This window comes from Mobula birostris, chromosome 21, assembly GCF_030028105.1.
Source record: "Mobula birostris isolate sMobBir1 chromosome 21, sMobBir1.hap1, whole genome shotgun sequence".
Classification (NCBI taxonomy): Eukaryota; Metazoa; Chordata; class Chondrichthyes; order Myliobatiformes; family Myliobatidae; genus Mobula; species Mobula birostris.
The window spans coordinates 59,193,095-59,208,694 of record NC_092390.1 but is presented as its reverse complement, the minus strand read 5'-3'; the positions used below and the strand labels follow the sequence as shown (position 1 = coordinate 59,208,694).

Genomic DNA, 15,600 nt, shown 5'->3' with positions numbered 1-15,600 from the left:
GGCAAGAGTGAGTGTAGCAGCATGGTGGTCATTCTGTATCAGCAAGGTCTCTCCCAAGCTGAAATTTCGTGACAGCCATTTGTTTCAAGATGTGCTGTCCAAGCTCTTCTGAAGCAGCATAAAGAAACGGGCAAATTCAATGACCAGAAATGCAGCGGTCAGCCATAGAAACTGAGTGCGGCATACAAGAGATACATCAAACTTACAGCTCTTCCAAATTGGAAGTCGTCCAGCTGCTATCAGCTCTGAACTCACAGAAACCACCAAGTACACCCCTCTACAGAGAAGTCTTGTTAGAAGTGGTCTTTGTGGAAGAGTTGCAGCCAAAACACCATTCCCCTGAAGTGAAAACAAAGCCAAGAGATACACCTACACACACAAAAAACACTAGGACTGGGATACTGAGCAATGGCAGCAAACGCTTGGACAGTCGGGTCAAAATTTGAAATTTCTACCTCCTAACAGGAGGCAGTTTGTCCATAGAAGAGCTGGAGAGCACTCACGGATGAGTGTTTGCAGCCAACAGCGGCGGCTCCTTGGGAGTTTGAGGTTCAGGGTACATTTATTATCAAAGTATTTATGCAGTATACAACTCTTGAGATTCATCTTCTCCAGACAGCCATGAAACAAAAAAAACATGGAAGCTGTTCCAAGAAAAAACTTTAGCCAAGCACGTAAGAATTGGTGATGCTGCTATGCACTAAAAATCTGAAATACTCTACCAACTGAAATACACCAAACTAGTACTGTTGAATGTTTCAAAACCCTTCTAAAAAGCTACTTTTTTAACTTGGCCTACTTACAAGAGTTCTTGATACCTGTTGATGTTGATTATATAATTTGCTATATTCAATTTAATTTTATTCTATATAATGCTTGTCTTTTAATTTTTAATTTTGTCTTTTTATGACTACATTGATTTACTATTACAATCCATGTAAAGCACTTTGAACCTGCATCATCATGTATTAAAGGTGCTATATAAATAAAGTTATTATTTGAAGCAAACTGCAGATTTGTGTTAGATTCTTTTCAGTTACGTGGGTGAATTTTGCTGATTTTAATTGCTATTTTTGTTGTGTGGTTTTAATCAGTTAGGTAATTCTGGAAGTAGAATTCCATAGAAGTAACAAGTGCTCTCCAAATGGCATCACTGGTGTTTTCCACCATGTTGAGTCTGTCACTCTTCCCAACTATTAATTTTTCATGTGGATTTTATATTTGTATCAAAAAGGTAGTAAAATATTTATACATTGTAGTGTTGTTAGAAATATTTGCAGAGTATTCTGGTTCTTAGATGAAATCAGTTGTGGCAGTTCCATTTGATTCACAAAATTCCACTAATATTTCAAATTTAGCAGTTTCAATATTGAGAATCTGTAGAAGTGTTGTTGCAGAGTTGAGATCAAATCTCCAGCAAATTGCTTTGATGGTAAAACACATCAAAGAATATTTCTTATGAACACATTCATAAGAATATTTCTTATTCTTGTGATTTCTTCCATGTCATCCATGTATCAGATCTGTTTTTTTTTATTTTTAATGTCAGTGGTCATTTGGAAAGAAGCACCATGGCAGGATTAGCTTGGGACTCATTCATTTCAGAAATGGACTTTGCACATTTAGCACAAGGTGGTGCTACAGTATTAGAGTATATTAAAAAGATCTGCTGAAATTGTACTATGATATCTGCAATTGTATACAAGGCATCTAGAAAAAAGTCATGGTGTCGAGGCTGCAATATAAATTCTTCAATGGTTACTATCAATAATGTAACAACTAAACAGTAAAGGACAAACTTCACAATGTGATCTTTAATTACAGGAAAACTTGCAGACCCTGGGTACAGAAATAGAACGTCTGATCAGGTGCCAGCGTGAATTGAAACAGCAACTAAAGAACTGAATTGGCACAGTTCTCTGTTTAAGCAACTCCATTGTGAATTCAAGGGAACAGGTGTTGGACAGGCCGAAGTCGTACGTCACTCATGACTCGGACAAGTATATATTATTTGCCTTCACAAAAGATAATGTTGCTTCTACTAAAACACAGGTTTGGAATATTCATTATGCTGCATTGAACTGACTTCTGTGAAACATTACTTTCTGAAGCAAGTTTTATGTTAACACTCCAAGATACCAATCATGTAACTGTAATCTGCTACAAAAGTAATGAATGAAGACTGCTACAATCAGCTCAGAGTAACAACTATTGGATGTTGATCATTCTTCTATGCTCTTTGTTGTTCTTAAAAAAGCAATGAATACCATGTCTCCCTAGATGAGAATGTTTAATCATGAAGGTTTTGGGACTATAGTGCAATCATACAATGCAACACTGGAAGTTTTCAGCTAACAACCTAAGTTTTTATTTTAGTATTCATTTGATTTCAAAATTCAAATAGAGCTGAGGCAATGAAGTGCATATCCATCCAAATGTATGACAAATTTCACATTCTTACTTTAATACTGACAGTACTTCAAGTACAACTTTTCAGGACTTGAATAATTTTATTTCTCTGAATTGTATATGTAATATGAATTATTATGTCTGTTAGGTTAAATTAATGGATTCATAATCCAATTAACCAAATTGCACCTGAAATCTAATGAGGTCAGGATATTTGGCTATTGATTGAGTTATATTTCATGTAAGTGTATGGTCACTTGTTATAGTAGAATGTTAGCAAAGCTGATAATGAAAAATGGTTTAGATTTTTTGGGGGGAAATAGTAAGGGAAATTTCAATTTGTTGAGAAGGAAAAGATGATGGTAACCACACAAAGGTCAGTGATCAAAACTAATTTCTCAAATTGATACAAATAATCTATTGATCAATGTGTCATTTTCAAATCCCTCAGTTGGAGGATAGCATTCTGATGTTGCCCTTGGATAAGAATCGACTTCTTTTTAAAAAGAAAGCAGTTTTTTTTCTTCTGTAAAATCTAATGGAAATGCACTTTAAATTCAAATTGTTGCCTTCCAAATTGCACAGTTAATGTCTGTTATTGTAGTACAATTTTCTGTTTTCAATATTTCAAATAATTTTCTTCCAATTCATTCACTATCTGTTGCAACAGTAATGTAGTTTATTTTGGAAATTCATTTGTAAAATTAAGTTGTAGATACATTTCTGTATAAAGAGGAGTTTTTAAAGTTTTAATCTATTATATGTATATATGGCATACTGGATGAATAAATTACATTTTGTGTCTTATTTTGCTGCTATGTTAGATTATCAGATGATTAACCTCAATTTTAAAGGGAAGTAAATTCTACGAAATTTATTTGGCTTGTCTATAACGTGTGTATTGCCCTGTTGTAATGGAAACAGCACATGTTCCTTCAAAGCATGAAGCATGGTTCCTTAGAGTCATAGAAAAGTACAGCACAGAAACAGGCCTTTCAGCCCATCTAGTCCATGCCAAACTGTTTAAACTGCCTTCTCCCATCCACCTGCACTGGGCCCATAAGCCTCCATAGCTTGTACTTGTTTGACATCTATCCCATGATTTTATAATGAAAGGAGAATCAATAAATTAAGTAGCAATTCCAATTTGAATTAATTAATTTTACCCAAGGAGAAGAGCAAAGGAAATTTGTTTTCCAGGCCTCAATGTCCTGTTGTGCTTTGCAGTCAACAATTACCATTAGAAGTGTAATCACTGTGTTACGGTAGAGAAAGCAGTTACTAATGTATGCACAGCAAGATCCCACAGACCAACAAATAGATTAAATGTTTGTAAAGTATAGCTCCTGGCAGTGTCCCTGTGATTTTATTTTGAGTAAAACTGGGAGTGTTTTTATGACTGCCCGAGAGAGCTGTTAAATGTTCTATCCAAAATCTTTGGCAATGTATTCTCTGATTTTGGGAAGAAAAATTGCCACTGTAGCAAACACAAACTTCCATTTCTGTTTGGTATCTGTTTCTGAAAAGAAGTTGGTGTTACTTGGAGCAGATGGGTGATTGAATTTGAGACATTCAGATAACTGTATGCAAGAGAATCTAGTGTGCTGGACCAGTGGATCCAGTATAAAGAGCTTTGAGAACGAGCCTTGGGGGCAGTAAGGGTGAGAGGAGTGTATCGGAGATGAAATTCTGTTTAAAGCCTCTATTTAGAAAGAATCATTTCAGCTTAACTATACCAGATGAATTTTGCAAGCAATTGATTATCTCATGCAAATACTGAATTGTGAATTTATTACTTCATTGTTTTAGACATAGTAAAATTCCTACGGTTTTACAAATACCCCAGGGTTGTTTTTTTTTTGTTTTCCCTTAGAATGTGAGATATAGGTGACCAACTTTATTATGTATAACATTTGAAATAGGAACTTCATGCCATAAACATTCTGTTAAACATCCGTGATTATTTTTCTTATTTTAAGTGTAAACTGGCATTTTCCATGCTCTTCCTCCCAGTCTCTGTAACCCTGCTGCAGCATGATAGTAAACGTAATCATCTGAAAGTAATTACTTGTAAACTGAGTTTTTTTAAATGCTTATTTTCCTTCCATTAGTAAAGAGCTGTTTTAAACCCCATTTACCTCTTTAGGCATTTGTGGTGAAAGTTAGAAGGGAGGGGGAGGAATGATTTGACGTGGTTTAAGAGCATCTGTCTCTTGCTTAAATAAAAGACTGCCATCAGTCTCTTATTTCTTCATTGCTGCCCATCTGTAATGCTTAAATCTGGACAGGATGGTGTACTGAAGGCAGTGCCTCTGTTTGTTGATGGTGCATTCTGCATTATGATCTTTATATCTTGAGGACAGGAAGTTTTTTAATACCTATTAGTGCTTAGGCCCAGGAGAGAAGAAGATACCTGTTTTGAGGAACAGATGGATAAGTTGGGGCTTTAGTCATTGGCATTCAGAAGAATAAGAACTGATCTGTTTGAAACAGAAGATTCTGAGAAGGTTTCGAATTCTGAGATCTTACTCCTTGAGAAGAATCTGGATTTGTGGAGGAATGTTTTAGTAAGGGGCCCAGCATTTCAATGGATAAGGAAGAGCTTGTTTTATCAAAAAGTCATGGCCATTTTGAATTTTGCACCTTGGAGAGCTTTGCAAGTATGTCATTTAGTATATTAAAATCTAAAATAAACTTTTGATCTATAGCAGAGCTAAGGGGGACGGACAGTAAAGTGGAGATCCTACTGAATGGTGGAGTAGGCTCAATAAGCCCTATGGCCAATTCTTTGTTTCTTATGTCATAGTACATCCTTATGGGTTGACAAAACAAAGACAAGATCTTATGGCATACAGTACTAGTCATAGGCACCTTAGATTTTTATGGTTTCAGATGGTATGCCCTCTTCAAAGCCCTGATCTAAACATCAAGGAGACTGTCCGGGATTACCTGGAGAGACAGAAGCTAGCGAGACAGCCAAGGTCTGCAGAAGAACAAAAACACAAAATAACCTGCAGATGCTGGGGTCAAAGCAAAACTCACAACACGCTGGAGGAACGCAGCAGGTCGGGTAGCATCCGTGGAAAAGATCGGTCAACGTTTCGGGCCGGAACCCTTTGTCCGAAACGTCGACTGATCTTTTCCACGGATGCTGCCCGACCTGCTGAGTTCCTCCAGCGTGTTGTGAGGACTGCAGAAGAACTATGGCAAGTTATCCAAGACGCTTGGAACAACCTACCAGCTATTTTCTTTTAGAGCTGCACAAGTGTACCTAAGAGAACTGATTCAGTTTTAAAGGCAAACTGTGGTTACACCAAATACTGATTTGATTTAGTTTGTTTACTGCTTTTTATATTTTTTTTGATATTTAGAAGCTTTGCATTTCATTATTTTTAAAGCATCTATACAGGTTTTTTTTTTAGAGCTGTAAGTACATGCAAACTTACTGCTTTTGAGTTGCAGATTTGATGAATAAAATGGACCCAAGAAGATCGCTACCTTTCAAACATCAGGAGTCATATTGCATTGAACCATAAAACCGTTTTAGTAGCCCTAAACAACGCCAATCTGGCAATGCAACAGACTTTCAGTATTGCACTAACGTATTAGCATAGATTGTATTTGAACTCATTTTGCAGTTTGGATATGCTATTTCTGACCCCCTCTTATGTCAGATTGATGTGATTATAGTGTCTAACTTTTAAGGTGTATTATCCAGCCATCTTTAGGTGGACAGTTTGTTTTCCATAAACCAGAATTGGCTTTGAAATGATCCTGCTGTTGACATTGCAGCTGCCCAAACACATTGCAGGATACTCCAAATGGTAAACATTTGAACAATTTATAATGGGCTGTTCAGTTATGTGTCTTTTTTAAAGGTTAGTTCATTTATTTTGGAATCATCCTCACAGCAATCATGTAAAATATGGTCTGACAGCTTGCAAACAGAATGAGCAGGTAGAAAAGTATGGTATTTCCCTTCATTAGGATCCTGAAGTTCAGATGTTACCATGGGACAAAGTTATTTGGAACATGAATTTGCTTGCCTTAATATTAAGGATTTTTATCAGATGCTGCTCCTTAACTGCTGTGAATATTGCCAAAGAGCAACATTACATGAACCGTTAGTCCATAAGCAAATTAGACCATTCGGGCCATTGAGTCTGCTCTGCCATTCTATCATGGCCAATTTATTATCCCTCTCAACTCCATTCTCCTGCTTTCTCCTCCTTTCTTCCATCCCCTTACTAATCCCTGCCTTAAATTTACCCAGTGACTTGGCCCCCACTGTTATCTGTGGCAGTGAATTCCACAGATTATCGACCCTATGATGAAAGAAATTCCTTATCTGTTCTAACCGGACATGTTCGGTTCTGAGGGTGGGACGGTTGAGGGTAAAAGCGGTATGGTTGTTTACCAGGCCGCAGTTTGGACCTCAGTCACCATTTGGAGGTGACAACCCAAGTACAACTCCTGCATTACCAGTTTCTATCATCTTGCAAGGTTGAGATATTTGATTTTGCAGCAACTGCTGTGCCCTAAAGACACAATGGGCTTGGTTATGCAACATTTTGACATAACTTTGAGCCTTTCAGCAGTCGAGGGCAAATTGTGTGCTGACAACCAATGGGGGAAAACGACGCCAGACCAGCAAGTGTTTAAGTTCCACTCACAGCACGCTGGAGGAACTCAGCAGGTTGGGCAGCATCCGTGGAAACGATGAGTCAACGTTTCGGGCCGGAACCCTTCGTCAGGACTGAAGAGGGAAGGGGCAGAGGCCCTATAAAGAAGGTGGGGTGAAGGATGGGAAGGAGAAAGCTGGTAGGTTCCAGGTGAAAAACCAGTAAGGGGAAAGATGAGGGGGTGGGGAGGGGGAGGGGGAGGGGAGCGGCAGGGTTTAAGTTGCCTCCGCGTGTTTGGGGAAAAGACGGGAGATAGCAGAAGCCAACAGGTTTTCAGAAAGAGGTTCCAAGTGGGAATACTTGTGTAAAAAAAACATTCAGTAAGCGATACTATATGCAAATAACCATGACAAGAGCTTCGGACAGGTGCTCCGGAGGTACCTGGAGGCCGAGATAGCGGCTTCTTGGCGGTGCGAGCGGCCCAGCGGCCGGCTTTCCACTGGAATTTTATTCCTCCCATCTCGATTCCCTTTATGTCTAAATCTGGTCCAATTTCTGACGTTCTATAATGCAATTCGGAACTAAAATGTACACATTGTTTAAATTACAGCGGAAACACTTAAACTAGTGCTGCATTTTTAAAGTTTAAATTGTGTACCATCTATTTAAGTTGTGTATTTTTACTGACGGGTAATATGTAAACCTACCGCCAGCTTTTGACTGGCAGGTAAGACAGAGTATAATCGGTTTACATATGACCGAGCTGACTTTGAATACTGTATTTTAAGTTAACTCGCGAGAAATAGGCTTAAGTTTTCTCCACAAACACGTCGACTGTACCTCTTCCTAGAGATGCTGCCTGGCCTGCTGCGTTCACCAGCAACTTTGATGTGTGTTACTTAAGTTTTCTCCTTGTATATTGACGGGAAGACGGCAAGGCGACTTCTGCGAGTTTAAGCTTACCCGAGTTTGTTTTATACCGTCCGTCATTAATCAGCGAGGAATATTAGAGCTGCCAAACAAACAATAAATTTAGCCGTCGCCGCTAGGCGTTAAACATCTTCGCATTGGGCCTTCAATATCAGTCCGAAGAGAGCCTTTGAGTACATCCCAATGAATTATACATTCTACAAGCCCAAGATTCTTTTTGTGCGATCGAACTCCATTTTTCGCTTGCGTAAACTGCATCAATCTTAACAATGTCACCTCAGCAGAAACAAAAACATCAAACCGCTAAGCGGTAAGAATTGTTGGTTTTAAATTTCATGAGTTAAATTCCCGACATTCGCAATGCGTGTTCTCTCGGCCAGAATTAAGCAGCGATACAAAATGTTATCCTTACGTGCTCATTGGCATGGACATACAGTAAACATTACAGATATTGCACATTGAAACCTACAACAAAACGACGTCAGTTTTTTTAAAAAAAAGAACTTTGCATCAACAAGCCTTATCATCCTCCAGTGCCTCATGTATTGACTGTGGGCGATAATGGAGCCACGGCGGACTCGGCGTTCATTTATTGCAAGATTATATAAACATTAACGTGAAATGTTTCATTACGTTTATTGCACGTATACCAAATAGCCACACATTTAAAAGGTACTACATATAAATATTTGCGAAAAAAGCAGACGCTGTGACAAGTATGTTATACACGACGGCACGTGAATTTGATAACTTGGCAAATGCTACAGTACAAAATAAAACTCTACGATTTTCCCTGTTTTCCTCACCGAAACCTATACCTCGTTTCCGAAAATCTAGCGGGAGATTTTTACCATAACTGTACTAACGTTAGTATATTAATTAACTTATATAGATAGTGTCCATATTCGAAAAATACCAACTCCCCGGGCCTGTATGTAGGTTAAGTTGGTCCTCCGTGGAACTTAACTTGTATTAAATAAGTAACAGTCACATCTTCATCCATCTTGAGCACTGTTAAAAGTTCAAAGTACATTTATTATCAAAGTATATGTACAATTTTGAGATTCGTCTTCTTGCAGGCAGCACTGTCCACTGAGACTGCAGGTTAGTTCACCTAGTTTTAAATATACAAAATGCGACTTGTTTAATATAAACAATGCCTAACATAAATACACCTGTACACAAGCTGTACAGTCGGAGGTAGTCTCAATCAACATACACTCTTACCATGAATTTGGTAGCATACATTCTTGAACATCGATAATTCCAAAGCTCACACAGCACGATAGTAAAGGTGAAGTTGGGGGGAATCATAGAGTACTGCAAGATAATGAATGGTTCTTTTAAAAAATCTTTAAGTCTGTTTAGAAAGTATAGCCACTGTGGTCAAGTGTTTTTCCCCCAAAGATCATGGTTGCTCCGTTACACATATTATAAAGTGTTCAGTAACAATATCACGATAAAAGTACAGTATTGTTGTTCCTCGCCAAAGTGCCACGACCATCTATATTAAGGCAATCGAAGTGAAAATCCAGGGGCCCCACGTTCTGCGTTATCTGAAATCTCTTCACTTGTGGAATGCAATGTAAACAGAGCAAAACCATTTCAACTGCAAACTAACTCAGCCTCACAGTTCGTTCCTTTACTGCCCCGATTATCCCATTCATCACCAGTGCCTGCCCCGCCTGAGAATGCTGTATTCCCTACCCAGGTCCAAATCTTAGTGTTGATATGAAGTAGTCTTCTCCCATATTGCTAGAGGCGAAAGCTTATGGAGAAATCTTGCCGCGAAAGCTCGGTGGTTTTTACAATGATTTGACGCGTACAGAAATACACAGCAGATGACACCTCTCCAGCCACGTGGCTTCCAGTCCTTCGAACCTGCTTTAACCTCACAGACGGCATTTGGTGCGCATTTTCGGTTGGGGCTACTAGAACTGTGACTCTTCATCTTCCTGACGGAGGTTGTCCTTCAGAGAGCTGCCATCGGCCCCGTTGCTTTCCCGTGTCCTGCTCCACTCTGTCCAATTCTCTAGAGTGCTGGGATCCAGCGTACTGCCAAACATTCCCGAGCAGCGGGACAGTTCCCCAGAGCCCGAATACAGTCTGCTGTCCGCGGCGCTGGGGCAGAAAAGTAACCTTTTAAAGGCCGCTCTGAAGTCGGGACTCTTGCAGTAAATGATGGGATTGAAAGCCGAGTTGACGTAGCCGAGCCAGTTAAGAAACAGAAAGAGTTTGCCAGGGATTATGTCAGGGCGGAAGGCCTTCACCACATTTGCCACAAAGAATGGCAACCAGCAAAGGGTAAACGTCCCCATAATAATCCCCAAGGTCTTTAAAGCCTTGTGGTCCCTGATGGCTATAATCCTGGAAGGTCTCCTTCGGCCTGCCCTGCCGTTTGGGATGAAGTGGTTGGTGTAAAATCTTCCCTCGCACTTGTCGATCTTCTTCATCTGCTTCTTGGCTTCTTGAAAGACGCGAGCATAGACGAAGATCATGATCAGCAGGGGCAAGTAGAAAGAAACAATGGACGAGGCAACCGCGTAGGCTTTATTGGTTACGAAGTCGCAGCAGCATGGGTCATTGTAACAGCGAATGGCATCGGGGCCGTCATCTCGCCACCACTGCATCATGATGGGGAGCAAGGAGATGAGAGCAGAAATGGCCCAGACCACGCACACGATCACTCGCGCCCTGGTTTTGGTGAGCAAACTCTGGTAACGGAAGGGCGAGATTATGGCGATGTAACGGTCTATGGCGATCACGCACAGTGTCCCAATGCTGGCTGTCACACACAGCACGTCAACAGAAGTCCACATCTCGCAGAAAACTGAGCCGTACAGCCATTTACCTCGCACCACAATTGTCGCGCCGAGTGGGACCACTAGGAGACCCATAATCAGATCTGCACAGGCCAGAGATACAATGAAAACATTGGTTAGGGTCTGGAGCCGCTGGTTCTTAGCGATGGCATACACCACCAGCAGGTTACCCAGCACAATGATCAGGACGATGACTGCCATGACTGTGCCCATGCCTATCACCCACTGTTCAGAGAAGTCTTGCTGATGAGGTAGGTTTGGACTTACCCCGTTTGCAGAATTGACAAATATTATGGCAGTTGTCTTATTATTATGACAATCCATAGAGGAGAGTCCGTCCCCCATTGTGGATGCCGCTTGTGGAGGAGCCGAAAAGAGGCTGGAGTCTCATTTGCCCGTCTCCTCGCTGATGTTGCTTTCTTCCAGCATTCTATTCCTTTGCCGCCAGCAACAGGCGGCTTGCTTCAGATAAGCGGCCCGCCCGCCCCCTTACGTTGCCAGGCGGATAATCCAATGAGCTGTTACCCTGCTCTCTCCCTCCCTCTGCCAGCCCCTTCTCCCAGTCCAACAGCCTGGTGCGGATCCCGGACACTCAGTAGCACCAAGCAAACTTTTGAAACCATTGCCTCTGGATGCTTTGCAAATTTTCTTTAAGGATCTTTCCAAATTGTGAAAATGGTAAAAAATCTCCGGACTTTGCAGAAAGGTTAAAGGGTAAAAAAAATCTCCTAAATTACTAAGGAGCGTCGTAGCCGTTAACACATGACACCTGTTCTACATCCCAGTTTATAATTCTCAATTAGCAATCCCATGGAATTAACCTGATAGATCTATTCACACAGTGATGGTAAGTCTCCTATTATGTGTCCTTGAGCCAGCCGCAGATTGCATGTACAACTCGTTTTAACTTCTGCTGCCGCTGAATACGTCCCACCCTTTTTCTTAGCAGAACTGTCCGAGAGATTATTTGCTGTGTAGCGATTGTACAGTATTCGTCTGAAACTCGTAATGCAATTAAAGTGGCAGCCACAGATGCAAAAAAAATCAAGCTCTTTGCAGCTTGTCGAACCATGTCGGTGGCGTTTTCTCCTTGTGCGTCTGCATGCAAACCACGAGATGCGTTTCAGATCTTGAGCTGTTAAAGCGAAGATTTCAATAATGAAAGCAATTTAGACATAATAAGTATACTTTAAGTCTATCAATCCAATTCGTTTAAGTCTATATACGGTAGTCTTCTGCATTGCATAAAGAAAGATTGAGGGGGAAACAGTGTGTATTGCACAATTACGAACATTGAACATCAGAGTGAAAAGTTGGGTACTAAATGCGATCTCTGCTAGTCCACAGTAATCACAGATTCCAATTGCACTTGATACTGATCTAGAATATTTTTGAATCGTACGACACAGGAGACAAGAGACTGTGGGCAAGATTTTTTAATGTATCGATTAGTTTTTAACACGATAAATTTCTTTTCTCGGATCTTTAATGAGACATCCAATATTTGGATGTAATATTTTTGGTAGATAAATTACATACACATTTTTCTAGACTGGAAACTGTCCTCTGTCTCTTCTCCCCCGTTTACCCTAGACTATGCAAATATCATATTCTAATTTTGTGCTAAACAATTCATTTAAATCTGGGCTTTCAGTCCTTTTGACAGGAAAAATAGACATCCTTTGAAACTTTAATTATGTAAATCTTCCCTTATCGCTAAAGTATTTCAGTTCCCAGGAAAAAAACTGCTTTTGCTTACATGACTAATTTCAATTTATTCCTACCCTCTTAGAATCATTATGCCACACTTGTAGCAGTGACAAAATGAAATAGTTAAATATAAAACATTTTAATTGTTAACAAATATTTTTGGGGATGCACTTGAATACAGGAGAGTTTGTATTTTTTAAACAGTGCATCTATCTTTTCTTTTCCAAAACTCTCCTGTATTATCACATGTTAATCAAAGTCATGAGATTTTGTTGATGGTGTCTGCATATTGTGGGCAAATAAATTTATGGCCTTTTATGAAAGATTAAAAATCAGATTGGAAAACAGCTGAAATGAGAACTCTTTGTATAAGTTGTAGATATGTTCATATTTTGAAATATTTCAGAAGGGAGTCATTCATTCATGGCTTGGCTTCACGAACAAAGATTTAGGAAGGGGGCTGCCCACGTCTGCTGCAGGCTCGTTGGTGGCTGACGAGACCAATACGGCACAGGCAGGCCTGGCCACAGCGGCTGCAAGGGAAATTCTGTTCTGGGTTTGGTGCTGCTGTGTCACGGTTCTTCCTCCTTCTCCTTTTGTCCTCAATGCCAGCCCTGTGTGCGTCCTCGAAGGAGACCTTGCGGTTGGAGGCTAGATTAGACCACTGGCCATGGTCAATGTGACAAGCACCAAAGGATTTCTTCAGAGAGTCCTTGTACCTCTTCGGTGCCCCTCTGTCACGGTGGCCAGCAGAGAGTTCACCATACAGCACAATCTCAGGCAGGCGATGATCCTCCATCCTGGAGACGTGCCCTGCCCAGCGCAGCTGGGTCTTCAACAGCATGGCCTCGATGCTGGTGACCTCCGCCTGTCCGAGGACTTCGATGTTGGTGACGAAGTCACTCCAGTGGATGTTGAGGATGGTGCGGAGGCAGTGCTGGTGGAAACGCTCAAGGAGTCTTAGGTGGTGACGGTAGGTGACCGACGACTCGGAGCCGTACAGGAGGGTGATCAGTACAATGGCTCTGTACACGCTGATCTTTGTGCCTTTCTTCAAATGCTTGTTGTTCCAGACTCTTTTGTATAGGCTGCCGAATGCGCTGTTTGCCTTTGCCAATCTCTTGTCAATCTCTTTGTTGATCTTGGCATCTGGCGAGATGATGCACCGCAGGTAGCTGAACTGGTGGACTGCCTTCAGCTCTACCTCACCGATGGTGATGTGGGGAGGGTGGTAATCTTCTTGAGGCGTGGGCTGATGGAGAACTGCTGCCTTCTTCAAGCTGACTTCCATTCTGAAGAGCTCGGCAGCCTCTGCGAGGCAGGATGTTATACACTGCAGGGCTGTCTCTGTCTGAGCAACAAGGGCAGCATCGTCGGCGAAGAGTAGCTCTCGGATGAGTTGCTCCAATGTCTTGGTGTGGGACTGTAGTTGCCTCAGGTTGAACTGGCCTGCCATCAGTGCGGTATTGGATGTAGACACTGTCCTCGTCATCAAGTTGCTTGAATATTAGTGATATACAGAACCAGGTGAAGAATGTGATTAATTCAGGTGTATCATAAAGAGAAAAATACTAACACAGGTACTCAATAGTCTACTTTTATAGAGTAACTTTTTTGGAAACTCGTCCTTAATTGTCAAAACGGCCTGCAAGACTTGTACCAGAATTTTGTGATGTGAAGGAATGCGACTATCCACTTGGCATTTCTGCAGAGACCTATTTTTGTGACAAATTTTCTTTGGGAATGGATGATGAAAAGAAGCAAATCTGAAATAGTGGATAATACTCTAAAAATGAAGACTACTTTTTCAGATATTTGTCACATGATAGCTTCTTCTGCAACTAACACTGTGATTATTGAAAAAGTTTTTGAACTTCTCAAGTTAAAGCCTTTGACCAGATGCCTTTGGCCTTTTACTATTTTTCCTAATGTTGGGCTCCTCAACTTCAGACCTTAAGATCATTACTTCCTAGTTACTGTGTCTCAATCAAGATTAGTCCATCTATCATTAAACTTGTCCTAACACGGAGCCAATTTTCTGATTGCTGCTTTGCAATTAATTTACTGTCCATTTATCTTCCCTAAGAGCTTGTCAAGTAAAACTTTGGTCAAAGAATAACAAGAAAAACATATTTTAACTGGCAAGCCTTTAGTGACTAACATTATTCCTTACAATATTATTAAACCCTGGTCTGAAATCCTGCAGATTACTCTTGTCCTCTTTGTTCTTGAAATGACACTCTGCTCAGTAATGACCTCAACTCTCTTTAAATATTTATTCATCTTTACCTTGCATGTTGTCAAGAGGTTTGGCAGCAATTTAACACAATGTCTAGTTAGGAATACCAAGTTTGACTTCAGTTTTGATTTTTGTATTTCTTTGTAAGACAGAACTAGACCACTTGGCCCTGCAAGTGTATGCTAGCTCCTGGATCAATTTCATTCCTCCACTAATTTTCCCTGTATCCTCTTCTCCCTACATTTCTGACAACTCCTATCTGACTTTACCACTTACTCATTGTAGGTGTAATTATGGACTGTGGGGAAAAAACATATACAGTCACAGGGAGAGCACACAAACTCCTTAGAAAGGTGGGAATTGATCCCCGAGCTTCTGATTGCTAACGCTGGAAAGCATTACGCTAACTGCTACACTACAGTGCTGCCCATTCATCTATGAAAATAGGGCTGGAGAAGCCATCTACCTACTTCAGGGAACAAGGAGGGACAGTACCTGAAGTGCCACCTCCAGGACAACAAAACTGCCAGAACAAGTTCAATGATCTAGACACATGGTCAACAGCAGCAAAGATTTCCATAAATCTTCTCTCTCAGTTTCAACCACACTATATATCACCATCCACTGAACAATTTCTGCTCAATTCCAATCCCTATTTAACATTTCTGTGGAGTTTGCACATTTAGCTGGGGTGATGATTGGGTGGCGGGGTGGAGATACGTCTCTACCAAAGGAGGTGTACAGTGCAAACTCAGAGGGTTGATTTTCACAATGCCAAGGTTTAGAATAAAATCAAAATGGGTTCAAAATTAAAGATATTTTAACTTTTACCTTAATGCTATGTCTATAGCCTAATCTTCATTTAATT

The 15,600-nt window shown here is 40.6% G+C and overlaps 2 protein-coding genes across 8 annotated transcripts in view; one reads left to right on the top strand and one right to left on the bottom strand.

The window, feature by feature from the left end:
* The window catches only part of ccdc186 (coiled-coil domain-containing protein 186), a 112,918-nt gene extending 108,471 nt beyond the window's left edge, over nucleotides 1-4,447 (top strand). For all 4 annotated transcript variants that reach the window (XM_072239579.1, XM_072239576.1, XM_072239578.1 and 1 more), the window contains one exon: nucleotides 1,825-4,447. In XM_072239579.1, coding sequence (XP_072095680.1) covers nucleotides 1,825-1,905 — 81 coding nt within the window. In that variant the 3' untranslated portion in view covers nucleotides 1,906-4,447. The remainder of the gene's footprint in view (nucleotides 1-1,824) is intronic.
* adrb1 (adrenoceptor beta 1) overlaps nucleotides 1-11,315 on the bottom strand; it is a 33,884-nt gene extending 22,569 nt beyond the window's left edge. For 3 of the 4 annotated variants that reach the window (XM_072239581.1, XM_072239582.1, XM_072239584.1), the window contains exon 1: nucleotides 9,189-11,315. In XM_072239581.1, the coding sequence (XP_072095682.1) occupies nucleotides 9,893-11,128 (1,236 nt within the window). In that variant the 5' untranslated portion in view covers nucleotides 11,129-11,315 and the 3' untranslated portion in view covers nucleotides 9,189-9,892. Of the gene's footprint in view, nucleotides 1-8,590; nucleotides 9,076-9,188 lie in introns of those variants that run through there. The other variant, XM_072239583.1, reaches the window with a different exon arrangement.
* Nucleotides 11,316-15,600: the final 4,285 nt, after the last annotated feature.